The 18621-nt window shown below is 61.9% G+C and overlaps 2 protein-coding genes across 2 annotated transcripts in view; one reads left to right on the top strand and one right to left on the bottom strand.

Annotated features, from left to right (window-relative positions):
• The first annotated feature begins 435 nt into the window (after positions 1-435).
• Tnfrsf1a (TNF receptor superfamily member 1A) lies at positions 436-15770 on the top strand. The gene is made up of 10 exons (XM_070005009.1): positions 436-639; positions 10494-10647; positions 12099-12227; positions 13113-13262; positions 13341-13419; positions 14225-14301; positions 14383-14496; positions 14915-14943; positions 15087-15405; positions 15487-15770. Exons 1-10 carry the CDS (start codon positions 604-606, stop codon positions 15768-15770), a joined length of 1371 nt encoding a protein of 456 aa, XP_069861110.1. The 5' UTR covers positions 436-603.
• Positions 15771-16042: 272 nt separating this feature from the next.
• Positions 16043-18621, bottom strand: part of Plekhg6 (pleckstrin homology and RhoGEF domain containing G6) — a 13424-nt gene continuing 10845 nt past the window's right edge. The window contains exons 14-16 of the mRNA XM_070005062.1: positions 16835-16941; positions 16362-16751; positions 16043-16243 (exon numbers count right to left, since the gene is read on the bottom strand). Coding sequence (XP_069861163.1) covers positions 16234-16243; positions 16362-16751; positions 16835-16941 — 507 coding nt within the window. The 3' untranslated portion in view covers positions 16043-16233. The remainder of the gene's footprint in view (positions 16244-16361; positions 16752-16834; positions 16942-18621) is intronic.

The raw sequence follows: 18621 nt of genomic DNA, 5'->3' as shown, positions 1-18621 counted from the left end.
AGCCCCTAAATCAGACTGTCTGACTGCACTGCCAAGTGTTAAAGACCTTGCCTCCTCCCCCTCCCTCCTCTCCTCCCCCCTCCCCCTCCCTTCCCCCTCCCTCCTCCCCCTCCCTCCTCCCTCCTCCCCCTCCCTCCTCCCCCTCCCTCCTCCCCCTCCCTCCTCCCCCCTCCCCTCCCTCCTCCCCTCCCTCCCCCTCCCTCCTCCCCTCCCTCCCCCTCCCTCCTCCCCCTCCCCCTCCCTCCTCCCCCTCCCTCCTCCCCCTCCTCCCTCTCCCCCTCCCTCCTCCCCTCCCCTCCCTCCCCCCTCCCCCTCCCTCCTCCCCTCCCTCCCCCTCCCTCCCCCTCCCTCCTCCCCTCCCTCCTCCCAGTCCTTCCGGTTGCAACAGGCCGGCTCTCCCTCCCCCGCTCCTCTCTCCCTCTCTCCCTCTCCCGCTCCTCCCTCGCTCCCCGCCCTCCCCCCGCCCCCCCCCCCCCCCAGCTTTCAGTTTTCCGAGCGCCCGCCCGGCCGCGCCGTCCGTCCGTCCGTCCGTCCGTCGGAGGCTCCGATGTCCCGGCCGCCGGCCCCGGGGCCCCCGGGGCGGTGAGCGCCGCCGCCGCCGCCATGAGCCGCGCCCGGCCCGGCCCGCGGCCGACCACGGTGAGGGGGCGCGGGGCGCGGGGCGCGGGGCGCGGGCGGGACCGGACAGGGGAAGCGGAGTCAGGAAGCCCGCGTCCAAGTTCTGAGAGGCCGTGCGGGGGGGGGGGGGGGGACCCCAGGCCGGGCCGGGCCTCCCGCCTCGGGACGGCAGCCACTGCGGCCCCACGGGGCCCACAGGGTCCCCAGCATGAGGCCCTCCCCACGGGGCCCTCCCCACGGGGTCCCCCCCACGGGGTCCTCCCCACGGGGTCCCCACGGCCCCCCACGGGGTCCCCCCCCACGGGGTCCTCCCCACGGGGTCCCCACGGCCCCCCACGGGGTCCTCCCCACGGGGTCCCCACGGCCCCCCACGGGGTCCCCAGCATGAGGCCCTCCCCACGGGGCCCTCCCCACGGGGTCCCCCCCACGGCCCCCCACGGGGTCCCCCCCACGGGGCCCTCCCCACGGGGTCCCCCCCACGGCCCCCCACGGGGTCCCCCCCACGGCCTCCCACGGGGTCTTCCCCCCACGGGTCCACGGTCAGCCTTGACTTGGGGTTCCATGGCTCAGATTGGGGAAGTTATGGGTGTCACTGGAAAATGTCCTCTGGTCTCCTGTGTGTGTGTGTGTGTGTGTGTATGCGAGTGTGAGTGTGTGTGAGTGTGCGTGCGTGTGTGAGTGCGTGTGTGAGCGTGTGTGTGTGAGTGCGTGTGTGTGTGCGAGTGTGAGTGCGTGTGTGCGAGCGTGTGTGCATGCGTGTGTGTGCATGCGTGTGTGTGTGCGTGCGTGTGTGTGTGTGCGTGCATGCATGTGCGTGTGTGTGTGCGCGCGCGTGTGAACAGCTCAGCATCCAGCTGCTCAGGTGGCCGCTCCCCCACGGTGTGCCACCCTGCCCCGCCCCCAGGACCCCGACCCTGCCCACCCCCCTCGGCCTCCAGCTCCTCTGGCCTCACCTCTGCCCTAGAACTGCTTGGCTTCTTTTCCTTTCCCTCCCTCCCTCCCTCCCTCCCTCCCTCCCTCCCTCCCTCCCTCCCTCTCTTTCCTTCTCTCCATTCCTTCTTTTTTTAGGGGAGGGTCCGGTTGTGGGGCCTGAACTCTGGGCCTGGGCGTTGTCCCTCAGCTCTTCAGCTCAAGGCTGGCACTCTACCACTTGAGCCACAGCGCCACTTCTGGCTTTTTCTGCGTATGTGGTGCTGAGGAATCGAATTCAGGGCCTCATGCATGCAAGGTGAGCGCTCTACCACTGAGCCACCTTCCCAGGCCCCCTCCTCTCCTCCCCTCTCTGGCTCTCTCTTGCTCTCTCTCTCCTTCCCTCCCTCCCCCCCTCCTCTCTCCTTTCTTTCTGCTAGTTGGGTCTGAACTCAGGGCCTGGGCACCATCATCTCTGAGCTTTTTTATTCAAGGCTGGCGCTCTACCCTGTGAGCCGCAGCTCCACTTCTGGTTTTCAGCGATTCCCTGGGCTGGCCTCCACGGGTGCCATGCTCAGATCTCAGCGTCGGGGTAGCTGGGAGGACAGGCGGACAGACACCGTGTCTGGCTAGACCAAGCGCTTCCAGCCCCGCCTCGGCTCTCCCCTCCTTCTCTGCCTCTCAGCCCCCGCCCTCTCTTCCCTCGCCCCCTCCTCCCCCATCCAGCCGCCCTGGGCCTTACTTTCCTTCTCTTTGGGGCTCCATTGCCCGGCAATCTAACCACCGCTCATCACAGCCCTGTGAACCTGAGCACAAGTTTTGCGTCTCGCACCCAATGCCTGAGTTTCTCTAGCCATGAACTGAAGGTCAGGGTCATTACCGGGACGCTGCTGTGGGTCACGTGGACGGATCCGTGCTGTGTTGATTCAGTTTATCAAGTGCCCGCTGCACAGCAGACATTCTCGTTAGTCCATTGGGATCACAGAGAGCAACGGAATTCCCCCCTCCCATATGAATAATAACTCTGTTCTAATCGGGCACCGTGGCTCCCGCCTGTCATCCCAGCTGCTCAGGAGGCTGAGATCTGAGGATCTCAGTTCAAAGCCAGCCTGGGCTGGAAAGTCCGTGAGGCTCTGATCTGACAGCCAGCACTCAGCCTCTGTACCCCGACTGATAGTCATAGGAAATTAGACAATGAAGGTGGACAGAAGAATAGAAGAGACAGGGCTGAGATGTGGTAACGTGCAAGCTCAGAGTCCTGGGTTCCATCCCCAGGACAGAGAGACCGAGAGGGGGGGCGGGGAGGGAGGGGGAGAGAGACAGAGAGACACGGGGGGGGGGGGGGGGAGGATAGAATAGACTGAAGGGAATCTAGAAGGGCAGAATCAAATGGAAACAAGATCGTTCTTCGTTACTGCTTTTGTTTTCTGGCATTATTTGTTTATTATTGCTCGCTTTATTATTTTTGCAGTGTGTATGTCTTTGGGTAAGGGGACCCACAAAAAAAACCCAACTAGATACTGTGTGGAAAAGGAACTCTCCAACTTGTGGGTGGGGATGGGAGGGAAAAACGGGGAGAGAGCGAGGGAAGGGGAGGCAGGGTCCAAAAAGAGGCGCTCACAATGTGAATGGTGTCACTGTCACCATTCTGCGCATCACCTTTATAGGAACAATAACAAATGTTTTAAAGAATGAATAGAAGTGAAGCCAGAAGAAGAGATAGAAGGAAATGGAGGTCCAAATGGCTACATGGTTTTGTTTGTTTGCTTGTTTTGTCAGTTGTGGGGTTTGAACTCAGAGCCTGGGCGCTGTCCCTCAGCTCTTCAACTCAAGGCGGGCGCTCTACCCCTTGAGCCACAGCGCCACTTCTGGTTTTCTGGTGGTTCCTGGGAGATCAGAGTCTCATGGACTTTACTGTCCAAGCTGGCTTTAAACCTGGATCCTCAGATCTCAGCCTCCTGAGTAGCTGGGATGATAGGTGTGAGCCACAGCACCCGGTGGGCACATGGCTTTTGTGAATAGAAGCCTGGCCTGGAGCTCAGGAGCAGCAGGATGCAAGCTAGATCTGCGCAGGACTGTCCACAAGTTTTTCACGTTCTCATCCTTCTGCAAGCAATGTGTGCAAGGTGTGTGTGTATGTGTGAGTGTGTGTACAGGAATCATGAATATGATAAACAGAAGTGGACTGTTAACAGAACTGACATTCTAGAAACCAAGACAGCTTACAGATTTATGTGTGTGTGTGTGTGCATATGTATGTATGTATATGAAAGTGTAGGAGCCGGGTGCTGGTGTTCATGTCTGTAATCCCAGCTACTTAGGAGGCTGAGATCCGAGGATGTCATGGTTAGAAACTAGCATGGGCAGGAAAGTTTGTAAGACTCCTTATATCTCCAATGAACCACCCAAAAGCTGTGGCTCAAGTGGTAGAGCATCAGCCTTGAGTGAAAAAGCTCAGTGACAGTGCCCAGGCCCTGAGTTCAAGTCCTAGGATTGGCACACATAGAAAAAAAGTGTCTTCAAAACACTCTTTCTGTTTTCTTTCTTTCTTTTTTTGGGGGGGGGTTGGTTGTGGGGCTTGAACTCAGGGCCTGGGCACTGTCCTTGAGCTCTTTCACTCAAGGCTGGCGCTCTACCACTTGAGCCACAGCGCCACTTCTGCTTTTCTAGTGGTTCATGGGAGATCAGAGTCTCACGCCTTTCCTGTCCAGGCTGGCTTTGAACCGCGTTCCTCAGATCTCAGCTTCCTGAGTAGCTGGGATGACAGGTGGGAGCCACCGGCGCCCGGCTCTAGGACATCTTATGTAGCTGGTGTCAGTTTGGGGAATCTTGCTTTGAGAGCTCGTGGCTAGAGAAAGAGCTGCATATTCTCCATCATTCCCCGGCTCCCTGCCAGCCTCGCCCACCATGCCCCCACCTAGCGGCTGGTGGACGAAATCGAGGAATGAGAGACAGGTTGGATGGTGTAAGAGGGATGAGCTCACAGAAAGCTGGCTTTGGAGTGGACACCGAGGTCCCCTCCTGACTTCTGGACCAGGAGCTGGGGCGGGGGGACTGAGGAGGGAGGAGGGAGATGCGCGTGTGTGGACAGATGACCTGACCCACATTAAGAAGTGAGCATTGGGCCGGGCACCCATGGCGCACGCCTGTCATTCCAGCCACTTCTGGAGGCTGAGATCTGAAGACCCTGGTTCAAAGCCAGCTCGGGCAGGAAAGCCTATGAGACTCTGATCTCCAGGGAACCACCAGAAAACCAGAAGTGGCGCTGTGGCTCAAGTGGTAGAGCGCCCATCTTGAACACAAAAGCTGAGGGACAGCGCCCAGGCCCTGAGTTCAAGTCCACAGAAAGGAAAGAAAGTAAAAAGAGGGAGTTAGCACAGTTGTGGTGGGACAAATAATGCTGAATACAGACCGTGATGCAGGAATCCATCCACGGATTCACTCATCCATTCACAAACTCCTCCATTGATTCACTCACCCATGCATAAATACTCGTCCATTCATACACCGCGCTCAGGCCGAGTCCAGCACAGCGCTGCAGTCCCCGGATGCTGATGGCTCATGTCTGTCATCTTTGCTGCCCAGGAAGCTGACATCTTCCAGGGTCACGGTTCAAGGCCGGCCTAGGTAGAAAAATCCACGAGACTGAATCTTCACACTAAACCAGCCAAGAAAATGAGCCAAGCTGGAGGGGTGGCTCAAGTGGAAGAGCATCGGAAGAGCAAAGCAAGGTCCTGAGTTCCAATTTCAGTATTGGAGAGAGAGAGAGAGAGAGAGAGAGAGGCGCTCATTGGAGGCAGCTGCGTGCGGTGGCTCCCGCCTGTCATCCCAGCTACTCAGGAGGCTGAGATCTGAGGATCGAGGTTCAAAGTCAACCTGGGCAGGAAAGCCCCTGTGTGGCTCAAGTGGTAGAGCGCCAGCCTTGAGCACAAAGAGACAGCGCCCAGGACCAGAGTTCAAGCCCCAGGACTGACAAAAACAAAAGCAGGGAGGAATGGAGGAACGTGTGACGTGGGAAGGATCGTCCAAGCCCAGCCCCGAGGGGCAGGAAGACGCAGACCCCACCCGCAGCTACAAGTTCAAGCCTGCGAGCAGATGCTGTCTGACAGGAGGCGGGGGCGGGGCGGGGCCAGCCCGGAAGACAGGGCAATTGCCTGGACTACAGCAGGGCAGGAGAGAGGTGGACGCAATGCTGACAGACAGGCAAGGCAGGCAGACAGACAGACAGACCAGACAGACAGGGCAGGCAGGTACGCAGGCAGGCAGACAGAGGGCAGGCAGGCCGACCAGCATCTTGACGGTATGAGCTATGAGGAGCCACAGGTCTCTGGCTAAGTAGCGGGTTAGCAGCGAGTTGGGTGAACTCATTTTGGGGTGCGTGAGGGGTTGAGGGGGAACCAGCCCAGTGGAAGCGTAGATCTGATAGGCCGATGGCGAGATTCTCCACGTCCTGCCTGAGTTCCCTGGAATGTGCCGCGTTCCTTTGTCAGTGGGTCACTGAGAGATTGGCGCACGTTCTAGAACCTTCCATAGAGGCGTGTGCGTGCGTGCAGGCCTGCGTGCGTACACTTGTGTGCACACACCCCTGGGTGGTGTGTGTAGGTGGTGAACAGTTTGAGAATTCCCCCAGGGGTAAATGTGTTCCCGTGGCGTTGGTAGCTCTCTTCCTATCTCTCCCTCTTTTTTTGTGTGTGTCAGACCTGGGACTTGAACTCAGGGCCTGGGGCGCCATCCCTGACCCTCTCTGTGCTCCAGGCTGGTGCTCTACCACTTGAGCCACAGCGCCACTTCCGGCCTTGATTAGTTTATTGAAGATAAACTCACAGGAACTTCCCTGAACTGAGAGTCTCAAATCTCAGCCTGAGCCGCTGGGATTACAGGCGTGAGCCACAGTGCCCGGCCTTCCACCAGAATCAAAGCCCGATGGGTCAATCTGTCCATATTCAGCATCTCCCCAGCTCTGGAAGGGTCTGTATTTCCTGGGTCCCCAGGAAGATGACAGGCGGAGACAGGAGACACTCACTGATGGGTGGTGTAGGAGCTTGTGGTCACTTTGGGGAGACCACATTTACTGATCTGGACTAACCATATGGTGATAACATCCCCAGTCTTATCTTATGGTCTCGATCGCCTTAGTACAGGTGTGTGTGTGTGGCGGGCTGGGGTTGAGCATCTCATGAACTTGGGGGGGGGCGGAGGAAACTGAGGCATGAGGGCGGGCACCAAGGCATTGGTTGCCCGGTGCAGGTGTGGGGAGTGGAAGGCAGGGCAGGCCGTTCAGGGTTAAGATCTCGGGGTCTTCTTGCCCAGAGGAAGTCACAGCTTCAGACCAGGCCGGAAGTTGAGGGGTAGCTGGGGGGGTGCAGGGCACCCCTGTGACGCCCAGCTTCCGGCCCCACGCCTCTGGCAGTCAGCCTGGGGGCCCGGTTCTCTTTCCCTCATTCCGCTGGTGTCGGGGTTGGGGGAGACTGGGGGGGCCTGCTCCCCACTTTCACCCCATGGGCTCCAGGCCTGGCCCCACCCCATCCCTTCTTGTCCCCATTTCCTGGAAGGCAGTGTGGAGGGGGGCTCTGTGGGCTTTTTGTGGGTAGCCAGGGAGGGTGGAGGTGTGGGGGGGAGGGAAAGGGGGGAGGCCCTGTTTACCTGGGGGTCCCCCCAAAAAGCCAGAACTGGGTCCAGCAGTCTATGGGAGGGAGCGGGGAGGAGCCAGAGCCGATTGGGTTTACTTCCTGCTGGAGCTGGGGGTGTCAGGGGCGGGCTGGGGAGAGCCCTGGGAATTGGGGGTGTCACTTCTTGAATCAAAGAGAGGAAGCCGGGCAGGCCTGGGCAGCGCTGGCCGCAGGGCGCAGGCACAGAGCCCACCCCCCCCGGGGGGGCGTGTCCTGGCCCCGGGAAAGAAGGGGGCAGGAGGGGGGGTCAGGAAAGCTTCCCTTTGGGTTTGGGATGGAGTTGGAGGGGGGCCCATGGGAGCCGGGGCGCAGGTGGGGTACACTTCCCGGCTGGGCACCCCGTTTTCTGCTGGCTCATGACCCTTGGGGGGGATGGGGTGTTGGGAAGCAGTAAGTTCCCCCTCTTCTCTCTAAGGTCCCCTCCCTCCCTCCCTCCCTCCTCCTGAGTCACGGGGTGGGGCGGGGCTGCAGGGAAAAGCGGCTGCTTCCCGGAGCTCACTTAACCCCTGGAGTGGGAGGTGGCACCCCAAAACCTCTCTCTGCCTATCACTTAACCCCCAGAGTGGGAGGTGGCACCCCCAAACCTCTCTCTGCCTATCTCTCCCTCTCCGTCTCTCTGACCTGTCTCTCGGCTCTGTTTCTCTCTGTCTCTGTGCCTCTCTACATCGTTCTCCATTTCCCTCATTGTGTGTCTGTCTGTCTGTCTGATTGTCTCCCTGTCTCTCCCGTTTCTTTCTCGTTGGTCTCTTTGTCCCTCTCTCTGGAGGTCTCTCCTTCTGTCTCTCTCTCTCTGTCTCATTGTATCTCTTTCTCTGTTTGTCTGTCTGTCTGTCTTCCTCCAATGCTGCTGTCTTTGTCCCTCACACAGTGTGTCTGTCTGTCTGTCTGTCGCTGGCTCAGCTCCCAGGCTCCTTCCTGGCGCAGCTTCTGAGCACTGTGGACATGAGTCCCGCTCTTCGGGGAAAGGAACTCCACTTCCAGGATCAGGAAGTTCCTCCCATTACTGGCCCTTCCTGTCACCCCGAAAGCCCCCTCCCGCCCTCTGAGCGGAGTGGGGGTGGGGTGCCTGGCCCCCCCTCGGGGGTGGGGGTGCTGGATCAGCTAGTGAGGTGAGGTGAGGTGTTCTTGTCGGCTGACTCATGGCTGCTCCCCGTTGGTGCTCTGAGGAACCCCTCTATCCCCCCATCACGTGACTCACAGCTAAGCCAGATATCCAGTCCTGGCCAGACCCGAGGGCGAGGTCTACGGGTGGACTTCAGTCGTGACTTCTGCTTTTGCTTTCTCCCTACTGAGGTTGGGAACAGAAAAAGCCATTTCCCTGCAGGGAGCTTAGCCTTCTAGAATGTTCTGCTGGGGGGAGGGGGGGAGGCCTTGGGAAAGTCTTCCTGTAGCTGTTACCGGAAGCGGATCCACTGCCCAGTTCTGGCCAGCTCTAGCTGTCCCTGCCCCCCCCACTCTCTCTTCCTCCCACCCCACCCCCAAGTTCCAAACTGTCCCCCAAAGCCCCCCTCCCTCAGGGAAATTTAAACATGGGTCACAGACCTCTGAGGTACTAAGTAAGGTTTGATACACACGGATAAAGAAATGACTGCCGTACAATCCGTGCTTCCCATCTGTCATCCCAGCTACTCAGGAGGCTGAGATCGGAGGATCGCAGTTCAAAGCCAGCCTGGGCAGGAAAGTCTGTGAGACTCTGATCTCCAATAAACCACTAGAAAACCAGAAGTGGCGCTGTGGCTCAAGTGGTAGAGCACCAGCCTTGAGCTGAAGAGCTGAGGGACAGCGCCCAGGCCCCGAGTTCAAGCCCCATGACCAACAAGAAATTTTTTTAAAATTGTTATTACAAAGGTGATGTACCACAGGGTTACATAGGTCAGGCACAGAGTAAATTTCCCTTTGGACAATTTTACCCCTTCCCTTCTCTCCCTCTTCTTTTCCAAAATGCTATTTAGTGATCTGACACAATGCAGATATGTTACTCCTTATTCAACTCTGTGAATGCTCACTCCGTGAACCTTCCATCAGACGCACAATCACCCCGCCAATCATAGTGTTGCTTTGCCAGTACTGCCTAGCACATACCATGATGATGAATGAAGAATGACTCATGAAACAATATTATTGTCCGGGAGCGTGAGGAATGAGTTCAATTAGTACAATTAAACTGAAGGAGTTGTTTTTTTCTTCCATCTTCTACTTTTATTCTTTTTTTTTGTGACAATCCTGGGGCTTGAACTCAGGGCCTTGAGCTTTTGTGCTCAAGACTTTTGCTGTACCACTTGAGCCACAGTGCCATGTCAGGTTTTTTTTTTTTGGTGGTTAACTACAGATAGGAGTTCCATGGACTTCCCTGCCCAGGCTGCCTTTGACCCTGATCCTCAGATCTCAGCCTCCTGAGTAGCTGGGACGGCAGGTGTGAGCCACTGGCCCGCGGCTCCAGCCTCCACTGTGAAGGGGTCAGGTTGTACAGGTTTTCTTGGGGTGGTTTTGGTTGCAGATCCAGGATCCGGTGGCAGGCCATCAGCAGGCAGGAAAATAAGCTCACACCGGTGTTCACCCTGTCTCCCGCCAGGATCGCTGCAGAAAGTCAAGCACTCAAAGAGTCCTGTGTCTTCACTCAGACACAAGGGAAGCCAATGACACGGCCAGTGTCTGTCCCCTGGCATTGGGAATGCTCCATGGCACACTGTCCACTCCTGCTCCCCCCCCCCCGCCCCCGAATTCCCATGGGGCTCCGGGGTTCTACTTGAAGTCACCCCCTGGGAATTGTTGCTTAGGGGGATCGCATAGGCTTAGCTTGCACCAGGCTGTGCATTTTGGCCCAGCCGTGCAGACAAATCAACAACGACAAAGCATTCCTTTTAATCAACAATTATTCTGTCCAGCAGGGGGTTGTGCCTGGTTGGAAACTTTCACCTGGAGCCAGGTGCTGGTGGCTCACATCTGTCATCCCAGCTACTTGGGAGGCTGAGATCTGAGGATGGCGGTTCAAAGCCAGTCTGGGCAGGAAAGCCTGAGAGACTCTGATCTCCAACAAACCACCAGAAAACTGGAAGTGGCGCTGTGGCTCAAGTGGTAGAGCGTCCGCCTTGAGCTAAAGAGCTGAGGGACAGTGCCCAGGCCCCGAGTCCAAGCCCCACGACACACACACACACACACACAATGGGATCAGGGGCCATTTAGCCTGCAACTGGAGAAATGAGAACTAGCATGCAGGATTAGTAGAGAAGAAAGTTCTAGAATTCACGTGGACAACTACTGGCATTCTAAGGCTCCTTTCTGTGGACTCTTCTCCAGGCGCTCCTGGCCCTGCTGGTGGGGACACGCCTGTCCATGGCCTCTGGACTGGTCCTTCCCTTTGAGGGCCGGGAGAAGAGGGGCAGCCTGTGTCCCCCGGGAAAATACGTCCACCCCCACAACAGCTCCATCTGCTGCACCATGTGCCACAAAGGTAGGAGAGGGGGCGGCCCGCGCTCCCACCCCCAGATTCCAGAGCCGATTCCTGCCCCAGCCCTGCCTCCGCCGCCACTTCCCTGCCCCCCCGTCCCTCCCCCGCCTCCACTCCCCCCTCCCCCTTCCCTTCTCCTCTCCCCTTCCCTTCCCCTCTCCCCTCCCCCTCCTCCCCCTCCCTCCTCCCCTTCCCTCCCCCTTCCCCCCTCCTCCCCCCTCCCCCTCTCCTTCCCCTCCCCATCCCTCCCTCCGTCCCTCCCCCTGCCTTCACTCCCCCTCCCTCTCCCCTCCCCTCCCCCCCTCCCCCTCTCTCTTCTCCCCCTCCCCTCCCCCTCTCTCTTCTCCCCCTCCCCTCCTCCCCCTTCCCCTCCCCCTCCCCCCTCCCCTTCTCCTTCCCCTCCCCCTCTCCCCCTCCACTCTCCCTCTCCCTTCTCCCCCTCTCCCTTCCCCTCTCCCCTCCCCCTCCTCCCCCTTCCCCTCCCCCCTCTCCCCCTCCCCTTCTCCTTCCCCTCCCCCTCTCCCCCTCCACTCTCCCTCTCCCTTCTCCCCCTCTCCCTTCCCCTCTCCCCTCCCCCTCTTCCCCTCCCCCTCCTCCCCCTTCCCCTCCCCCCTCTCCCCCTCCCCTTCTCCTTCCTCTCCCCTCCCCCTCTCCCCCCTCCCCCTTCTCCTCCCCTCCCCCTCTCCCCCTCCCCCTCCCCTCCCCCTCCCTCCTCCACTCCCCCCTCCCCCTCCCTCCTCCACTCCCCCCTTCCCCTCTCCCCCCTCCCCTTTCCTCCCCTCCTCTCCCCCCTCCTCTCCCCCAACCCCCTCCCCTCCCCCCTCCCCTCCCTCCTCCACTCCCCCCTCCCCCTCCCTCCACTCCCCCCTTCCCCTCTCCCCCCTCCCCTTTCCTCCCCTCCTCCTCTCCCCCCTCCTCTCCCCCAACCACCTCCCCTCCCCCCTCCCCTCCCCCTCCCTCCTCCACTCCCCCTCCCCTCCCTCCTCCCTCCTCCCCCTCTCTCCTCCTCTTCTCCTTCCCCTCCCCCTCTCCTCCCCCTCCCCCCTCCCCCCTCTCCCCCTCCCCTTCTTTCCCTCCCCTCCCCCTCCCCCCTCCCCTCCCCCTCCCCCCTCCCCTCCCCCTCCCCTCTCCCCCTCCCTCTCCCTCCCCCTTCCCCTCTCCCCCCTCCCCCTCTCCCCCCTCCCCTCCCCTCCCCTCCCTCCTCCCCTTCTCCTTCCCCTCCCCCTCCTCCCCCCTCCCCTCCCCCTCTCCCCCTCTCCCCCTCCCCTTCTTTCCCTCCCCTCCCCCTCCCCTTCTTTCCCTCCCCTCTCCCCCCCTCCCCCTCTCCCCCTCCCCCTCCCTCCCCCTTCCCCTCTCCCCCCTCCCCCTCCCTCCCCCCTCCCCTCCCCACTTCCGGGAAGTGGCCGCCCCCCCCCCCTTGGGCCCCCAGCGGCCTCACCCGCCTCTGTTTGCAGGAACCTACTTGTTCAGGGACTGCCCGCGGCCGGGGATAGAAACCGAATGCAGGGTGTGTGAGAAGGGCAGCTTCACGGCCTTCGAGAACCACCAGCGGGAGTGCCACGGCTGCTCCAAGTGTCGATCAGGCGAGGCTGGCGCCGCGGGGGAGTGCGCATGCGCGGGCTGAGGGCTCCTCGGGGCATGCGCATGCGCGCGGGGGGGGGGGAGCCCCCGCGGGGCCTGCGCATGCGCGGGCTGAGGGTGCCCGCCTGCGCAGCCGGGAGGGGAGCTGAAGCTTCAGCGTGGGCAGGCCGGTGCGCATGCGCCAGCCGATGTGTGGAAAGTGCGCGTGTGCTACTGGATGTGGAACTGGTGTCTGCACGCGCCGGTTGATGTAGAAAGTGTGCGCATGCGCTGGTGGTAGGTGGGAGAAGGCGGCAGTGTCTATGCGCATGCACCGGTCGATGTGGGACTTGTGCGCATGTGCCGGAAGGCGTGGGCAGTCCCGTGCGCGTGCGCTGGTCGATGCCGGGCGTGTCTGCAGGTGCATCGGTAGAAATGGGAAGTGTGTGTACGTGCACTGGTAGGTGTGGCAAGTAGCTGCTCATGCGCTGGAAGGTGTGCGCATGCGCTAGTGAGTGTAGACAATCCTGTGCATGTACCCTGGTAGTTGGGGGAAGTTTACGCATGCACTGATAGGTGTGTGAAGTAGCTGCGCATGCGCTGGAAGGGATGGGCCGTATCTGTGCACATGCGCTAGTAGGTGTAGGCACTATCCAGGTCGTTGCGGGAAGTGTGCGCATGCGCCGTAACGTGTGAGAAGTAACTGCGCAGGCGCTGGAAGGGCTGAGCCGTGTCTGTGCGCATGCGCGGGTAGGTGGGGGGCATCTTTTGCGCATGCGCAGCTAGGTGGGGGGCCGTCTTCATCTGTGTAGTGTTGTGAACGTGTGTAACCGAGGCAGACACACCCACACGAGCCTGGGGCGTGGATCGGGAGGGGCGCGGGGCTCACGGCCCTGTGTCCCCCGCAGAGCTGAACCAGGTGGAGCTTTCTCCCTGCGCCGTGGACCGCGACACCGTGTGTGGCTGCGGCAAGAACCAGTTCCGGCATTACCTGGGCGCGAAGCCGTTCGAGTGCCGGGCCTGCAGCCTCTGCCTCAATGGCACCGTGATCTTCCCGTGTGAGTGGGCCTCCCCCGGCCCCGCCCCGCCCCTGGGGTTCGGGGAGCCCCCCCTTAGCTGTGCCCTCCCCTCCGCAGGTCAGGAGAGCCAGGACACCGTGTGCAGCTGCCACGTGGGCTTCTTCCCAAGAAAGAGCGAGTGTGTGCCCTGCAGCGAGTGAGTATCTCCCAGCTGCCCGTGCGGCAGGCCTGGCTGACACCCCCCAGACGAGCCCGGGGGTGGACCCCGAGAACTCTATTGGCTGACACCAGCGCCAGTCCTGGGCTCGAACTCAGGGCCTGGGCTGCTTTCACTCAAGGCTGGCGCTCTACCACTTGAGCCACAGCGCCACTTCTGGTTTTCTGGTGGTTTTATTGGAGATCAGAGTCTCACGGACTTTCGTGCCCAGGCTGGCTTTGAACCACGATCCTCCGATCTCAGCCTCCTGAGTAGCTGGGATGACAGGCGGGGGCCACCGGTGCCCAGTCTCATGTTCAGTTTTGTTTTTGATCTCCAAGCCTCTTCTTCACACAGTACTTGGTGCTCCACCACTTGAATCACAGATCCACTTCTAGCTTTTCGTTGGTGCGTTGGATCTAAGTGTCTCATGGAAGGCTGGGAAGGTGGCTTCGCGGTAGAGTGCTCGCCTAGCATGCATGAGGCCCCGGGGTTCGATTCCTCAGTACCACAGCCACAGACAAAGCCAGAAGTGGCGCTGTGGCTCAAGTGGTAGAGCGCCAGCCTTGAGCTGAAGAGCTGAGGGACAGCGCCCAGGCCCTGAGTTCAAGCCCCAGGACTGGCAAAAAAAAAAGTCTCATGGCCTTCCTGCCCGGGCTGGCTTTGAACCACAATCCTTTAGATCTCAGGCTCCTGAGGAGCTGGGATGCCAGGCGGGAGCCACCGGCTGGAATTCCATGCTGGGGTTTCCATGCCATCCAGCAGCAGGGAGAGCCTCTTACTTAACCAGTGCTGTCTCTCCCAGCTGCAAAGAACGCCACGAATGCACCAAGTTGTGTCTGCCACCCTCTCAGGAAACTGTTAGCAGCCATCAGGACTCAGGTGAGAAGAAATGATGCTCCCTTCCCCTCCCCCTCCCCCCTTCCCCCCCTCCCTGCTCAGCATCCTTTGCCTTGTCTCCAGGGGCTACGGTGCTGCTGCCCCTGGTCATCTTCCTGGCTCTTTGCCTGGTGGGCTTCCTTTTCCTGGCTTTGTTGTGTCGTCGGCCCCGGTGGAAATCCAAATTCCACTCGATTGGTGAGCCTCACACGGGGGTCTTGAGATGAAAGGGATGGGCTCCAGGCTGAGGGCTCTGGGCCAGGTGGGGGGGGGGCTGTGGGAACGTTCTGTAGTCCCTGGGGGGGGGGTGTCACAGAGTGACAGACAGCGGGCTAGGTCCTCCTGAGAAGGTAGTGAAGTTTTGAGCCCCTACAGTAGCTCATGCCTGTAATCCCGGCCACTCCGGAAGCTGAGATGGAGAGGACTGTGATTTGAACCCAAGATCCGACTCTCAGCTCTACTTCCCCCCAAAAAATAAAAAGCAGAAGTGGTGCTGCGGCTCAAGCAGTAGAGCGCCCGCCCTGACAGCACCCAGGCCCTGAGTTCAAGTCCCCAGGGCAACGGGACCCCAAGGAAAAGTGCACTTTGTGACTTGGTTTCCTTTTCTTTGCTTCAGTGTGTGGGACACCGGTGCCCGTAAAAGAGGTGAGAGGAACTTGAGGACCCCCCCCAGACTGCTTCTTATTAGGGGGGGCATGTGGCTGGTGCGGACTCCCCCCTTTCCCCCCCTCCAGAATCAAGGCTCCTGGGCCTTTCCCTCTCCCACTCACCCCCCCTCTCTCTCGCAGGGGGAACTGGAAGGAATGAACACCAAGCCTGCAGCCTCAGCCCCCGCTGTCTGCGTCACCCCAAACTTCAGTCCTCCCTCCGTCCCCACCTTCCCCCCCAGTGACCCGTCCTGGGCTGGGTGGGCCCCTAAAGAGGGGGCCCCGCCCCATCTGAGGGCCGAACTCCTCTTGCCCTCCCCGCCCCTCCCGGCCACGCCCACACAGGCCACGCCCCTCCAGACCACGCCCACGCAGGCCACGCCCCTCCAGACCACGCCCACGCAGGCCACGCCCCTCCCGGCGGCGGCTGCCGGGCGAGGAGACCCGCTGGGCCCGGATGGTGAGCGAGGCCGGCCGGGCGCGGGGCTGGGGGGGCGCGGGGGGCCGGGCGGCGGGCTCACGGCCGTGTCCCCCCGTGCAGACCCCGCCGTGCTGTACGCCGTGGTGGACGGCGTGCCCCCCAGCCGCTGGAAGGAGCTGGTGCGGCGCCTGGGGCTGAGCGAGCACCAGATCGAGCTGCTGGAGCTGCAGCACGGCCGCTGCCTGCGCGAGGCGCACTACAGCATGCTGGAGGCCTGGCGCATGCGCGCGCCGCGCCGCGCCGCCCTGCTGGAGCTGCTGGCCGGCCCGCTGGACGCCATGGACCTGCGCGGCTGCCTGGAGAGCATCCGGGAGACGCTGCGCGCCCAGGGCCGGCTGCGGTGACCCCGGCTGCGGTGACCCCGCGCCGCCCGCCCCGGCCCTCGGGGCTGCTCCTCCTCCTCCTCGGGCCGGCGGGGGGGGCCGCGGCCCGGCCATCCCCTTGGGCCTCGTGGCTCAGCGGGCCGGCTCCGGGACTCGAACTCAGGACCCTGGCGGGAGCCCCCCCCATCCCCCCAATCCCCCCCCCCCGGCGCAGCTTCGTCTCCATCGATGCGCAGACACTAACGGGGGCCCCGGCCGGGGGGGAGGCGCCCCCTGGTGTAAATACACTAAGATCCCACCCAGCCTCTGGCCCTGACGGGGTTCGGGGGGCCGCCGGCGCGCACGACCCCGGCCTGGCTCTCCTCACACCTTTATCGGGGTTCGGGGCGTCTGTGGTACAGCGTGCGGTCCCCGGGAGGGGGCGGCCCGGCCGGGAGGCTGAGGTAGCGTCTGGAAGTGGGGTGCGGGCGGCATCCGGGGCTCCTTACACCTCCCTGCAAAGGAAGGAGCCAAGGCCGGGGTGCGGGGGGCGCCCCGAGCCCAGGCCGGGACTCGAACCCGGCGCCCGCCGCGCCCCCCCCCCCTCCCGCGGCGGCCTCCCCGCGCACTTACGACACGGAGAGCGGGGTGTCCAGCCGCACGACGCGGGGCCCGCGCATCCTGCGCAGCTGGGCCCGGGTCAGCCTGCGGGGCCCCGGGGCGCCCCCGATCCGCTGCGCCGCCAGCTCCCGGCGGATCTCCCGCAGCATGTCCTCCGCCCGGCGGGGCCGCGGGGGGCCGCCCGCCTCCTCCTCCCCCGAGGACGCGGACCCCGCCCCGGGGGAGCTGCCCCCCGCCGAGCCCGGGGCGCGGGGGCCCGGGGCGGGCGGCGAGGGCGGCGCGGGCCGCAGCTCCAGGGCCGACCGCGCGAGGCGGGGCGGGGCGCCCAGGGTCCCGTAGCCGGGGTCCCCCTCCTCCTCCTCCTCCTCCTCCTCCGGGTCCCCGTCCTCCGGCTCCGGGGTCCTGCGGAGGGTCAGCGCGGTCAGAGGTCACGGCCAAGGTCAAGGTGCCCCGGGGCCCGCCCCGCCCCCGGGGTCAGCGCTCACCCGCCCTCCGGGGGAGCCGGGCGCGGCCCCGCCTGGTCCCGGTAGAGCGCCAGGAGCTCCCGCTTCCGCTGCACGTACTCCTCGGCCTTGAGCCTCTGCAGGGCGTCCTGCGGAGGAGCACTGGGTGAGGAGTCCCCGTTCACTGAGCACCTACTATGTGCCCCCCTCCAACCACGCTTGACTTTGCCCAGCCGCAGATAGGCAACCAGAAGGCGAAGGAATTAATTGTTACTGTTACTGGTGCCAGTCCTGGGGTTTAGAACTCAGGGCCCCTGGGCGCTGCTCCTGAGCTTATCTTGCTCCAGGCTGGCGCTCTACCGCTTGAGCCACAGCTCCACCTCAGGCTTTCTCTGAGTAGTTTATTGGAGGTGAAGAGTCTCACAGGGACTTTTCTGCCCGGGGCTGGCTTCAAATCATGATCCTCAGATCCCAGCCTCCTGGGCGGCTGGGGCCTGCGCTGCCGCCTCTCCAGCAAGCCTGGAAGGGGGGGGTGGCTTCTCAGCTCAGGCAGGAGGGGCCCCCCAATCCTGAACTGAACTTGACCTCCAGGGGGTGCTGCCCACCCTCCCCAGCCACAGCTGCTCCCCAAACCAGCCACGAATCAAGGACGGAACCTTGTGCCCCAAGGCCTTCCAGAATGTTCCATCTACCCCCACAGGGCAGCTTGCGTGGTCTCAGTGGTTCCCAGACAAAGGCTAGGCTAGACTTAGAGCGGGACTAACGCAGCAAGAACACAGCGTAGGGCTGGGCAGCGTGGCTCACGCCCGTCATCCCAGCTGCCCAGGGAGGCTGAGATCGGAGGATCGCCATAGGAAGCCAGCCCGGGGGAAGGAAGGTCCGCGAGACTCCTGGGTCCAAAATAAACCAGCAAAAGCCAGGACTGGAGGGATGGCCCAAGCGGTAGAGCGCCAACCTTGCGCAAAAGAGTTTAAGGACAGCAGCACCCAGGCCCTGAGTTCAAGCCCCAGGACTGGCACACACACACACACACACACCCCTCTGCTTTGCTCCTGGCCCTTCAGTGCTTGTCACCAGGAAGTAGTAGCCATCTTCCCTCCTGACTTCGCACCTGGCCCTGAGGAAAGCCCACTCCGAGCTCTTTCCCACCATCTCCATTTCCAAGTCCTCCTCTTAGGCGTGTCGTATCATCTGTTTTTCTCTGGGCTGGCTGGCCGAGCCAGGTGCACCCCCACTGTGCCCAGCCACGGGTGAAAATGTGGGGGGAGGACGTTCTGGACAACTTTCCTGCCTGGGCTGGCTTTGAACCGCGATCCTCAGATCTCAGCCTCCTGAGCAGCTGGGATGACAGGCGGGGCCACCGATGCGGGGCTGCTTCTGTCCTGGACAGCTCGCCGGGTCTCTGAGGCGGGATTTCTCCTTTCTCTGCCTTTCAAAGTCACCAGGTCCCTGTCTGTCTGACATCTGCATATCTGACATTTGCATATCCTACATTTGCATGTTCTGGATTTGCATATCAATCACTCTGAGCTGATTGGCTGCCTTGGTGGCCCCTTGCTCTAGCGTCTGACACTCAAGGGAATCTGCATCAAAGACCAAATTGACCAGCCGGGCACTGGGGCTCCTTCCTGCCATCCCAGCCACTCAGGGAGGCGCAGACGGGAGAATCTTGAGGTTCAAAGCCAGCCCAGAGAGGAAGAGACCTCAAGATTCTTCAGTGGAACACCTCTCCCCCGAAAAAAACCCAAAAGTGGATCTGTGGTTGGGGGGGACGGCGGCTAGAACCCCCATCTTGAGTGGTACCAGCAAAGTGACAGATCCTGGAACTC

The sequence above is a fragment of the Dipodomys merriami genome, unplaced genomic scaffold (genome assembly GCF_024711535.1).
Source record: "Dipodomys merriami isolate MVZ:Mamm:240054 unplaced genomic scaffold, mDipMer1.0.p SCAF_654, whole genome shotgun sequence".
Classification (NCBI taxonomy): Eukaryota; Metazoa; Chordata; class Mammalia; order Rodentia; family Heteromyidae; genus Dipodomys; species Dipodomys merriami.
Note: the sequence above shows the minus strand (reverse complement) of the source record. Positions and strands in the feature narration are given on the sequence as shown.

Excerpts from the sequence above, each read along its gene's own strand:
- Tnfrsf1a (XM_070005009.1), top strand. The coding sequence starts at position 604 with ATGAGCCGCGCCCGGCCCGGCCCGCGGCCGACCACG. Across the intron at positions 640-10,493 it reads CCGGCCCGCGGCCGACCACG|GCGCTCCTGGCCCTGCTGGT; the intron begins GTGAGGGGGCGC and ends ACTCTTCTCCAG. Across the intron at positions 13,263-13,340 it reads TGGCACCGTGATCTTCCCGT|GTCAGGAGAGCCAGGACACC; the intron begins GTGAGTGGGCCT and ends TCCCCTCCGCAG.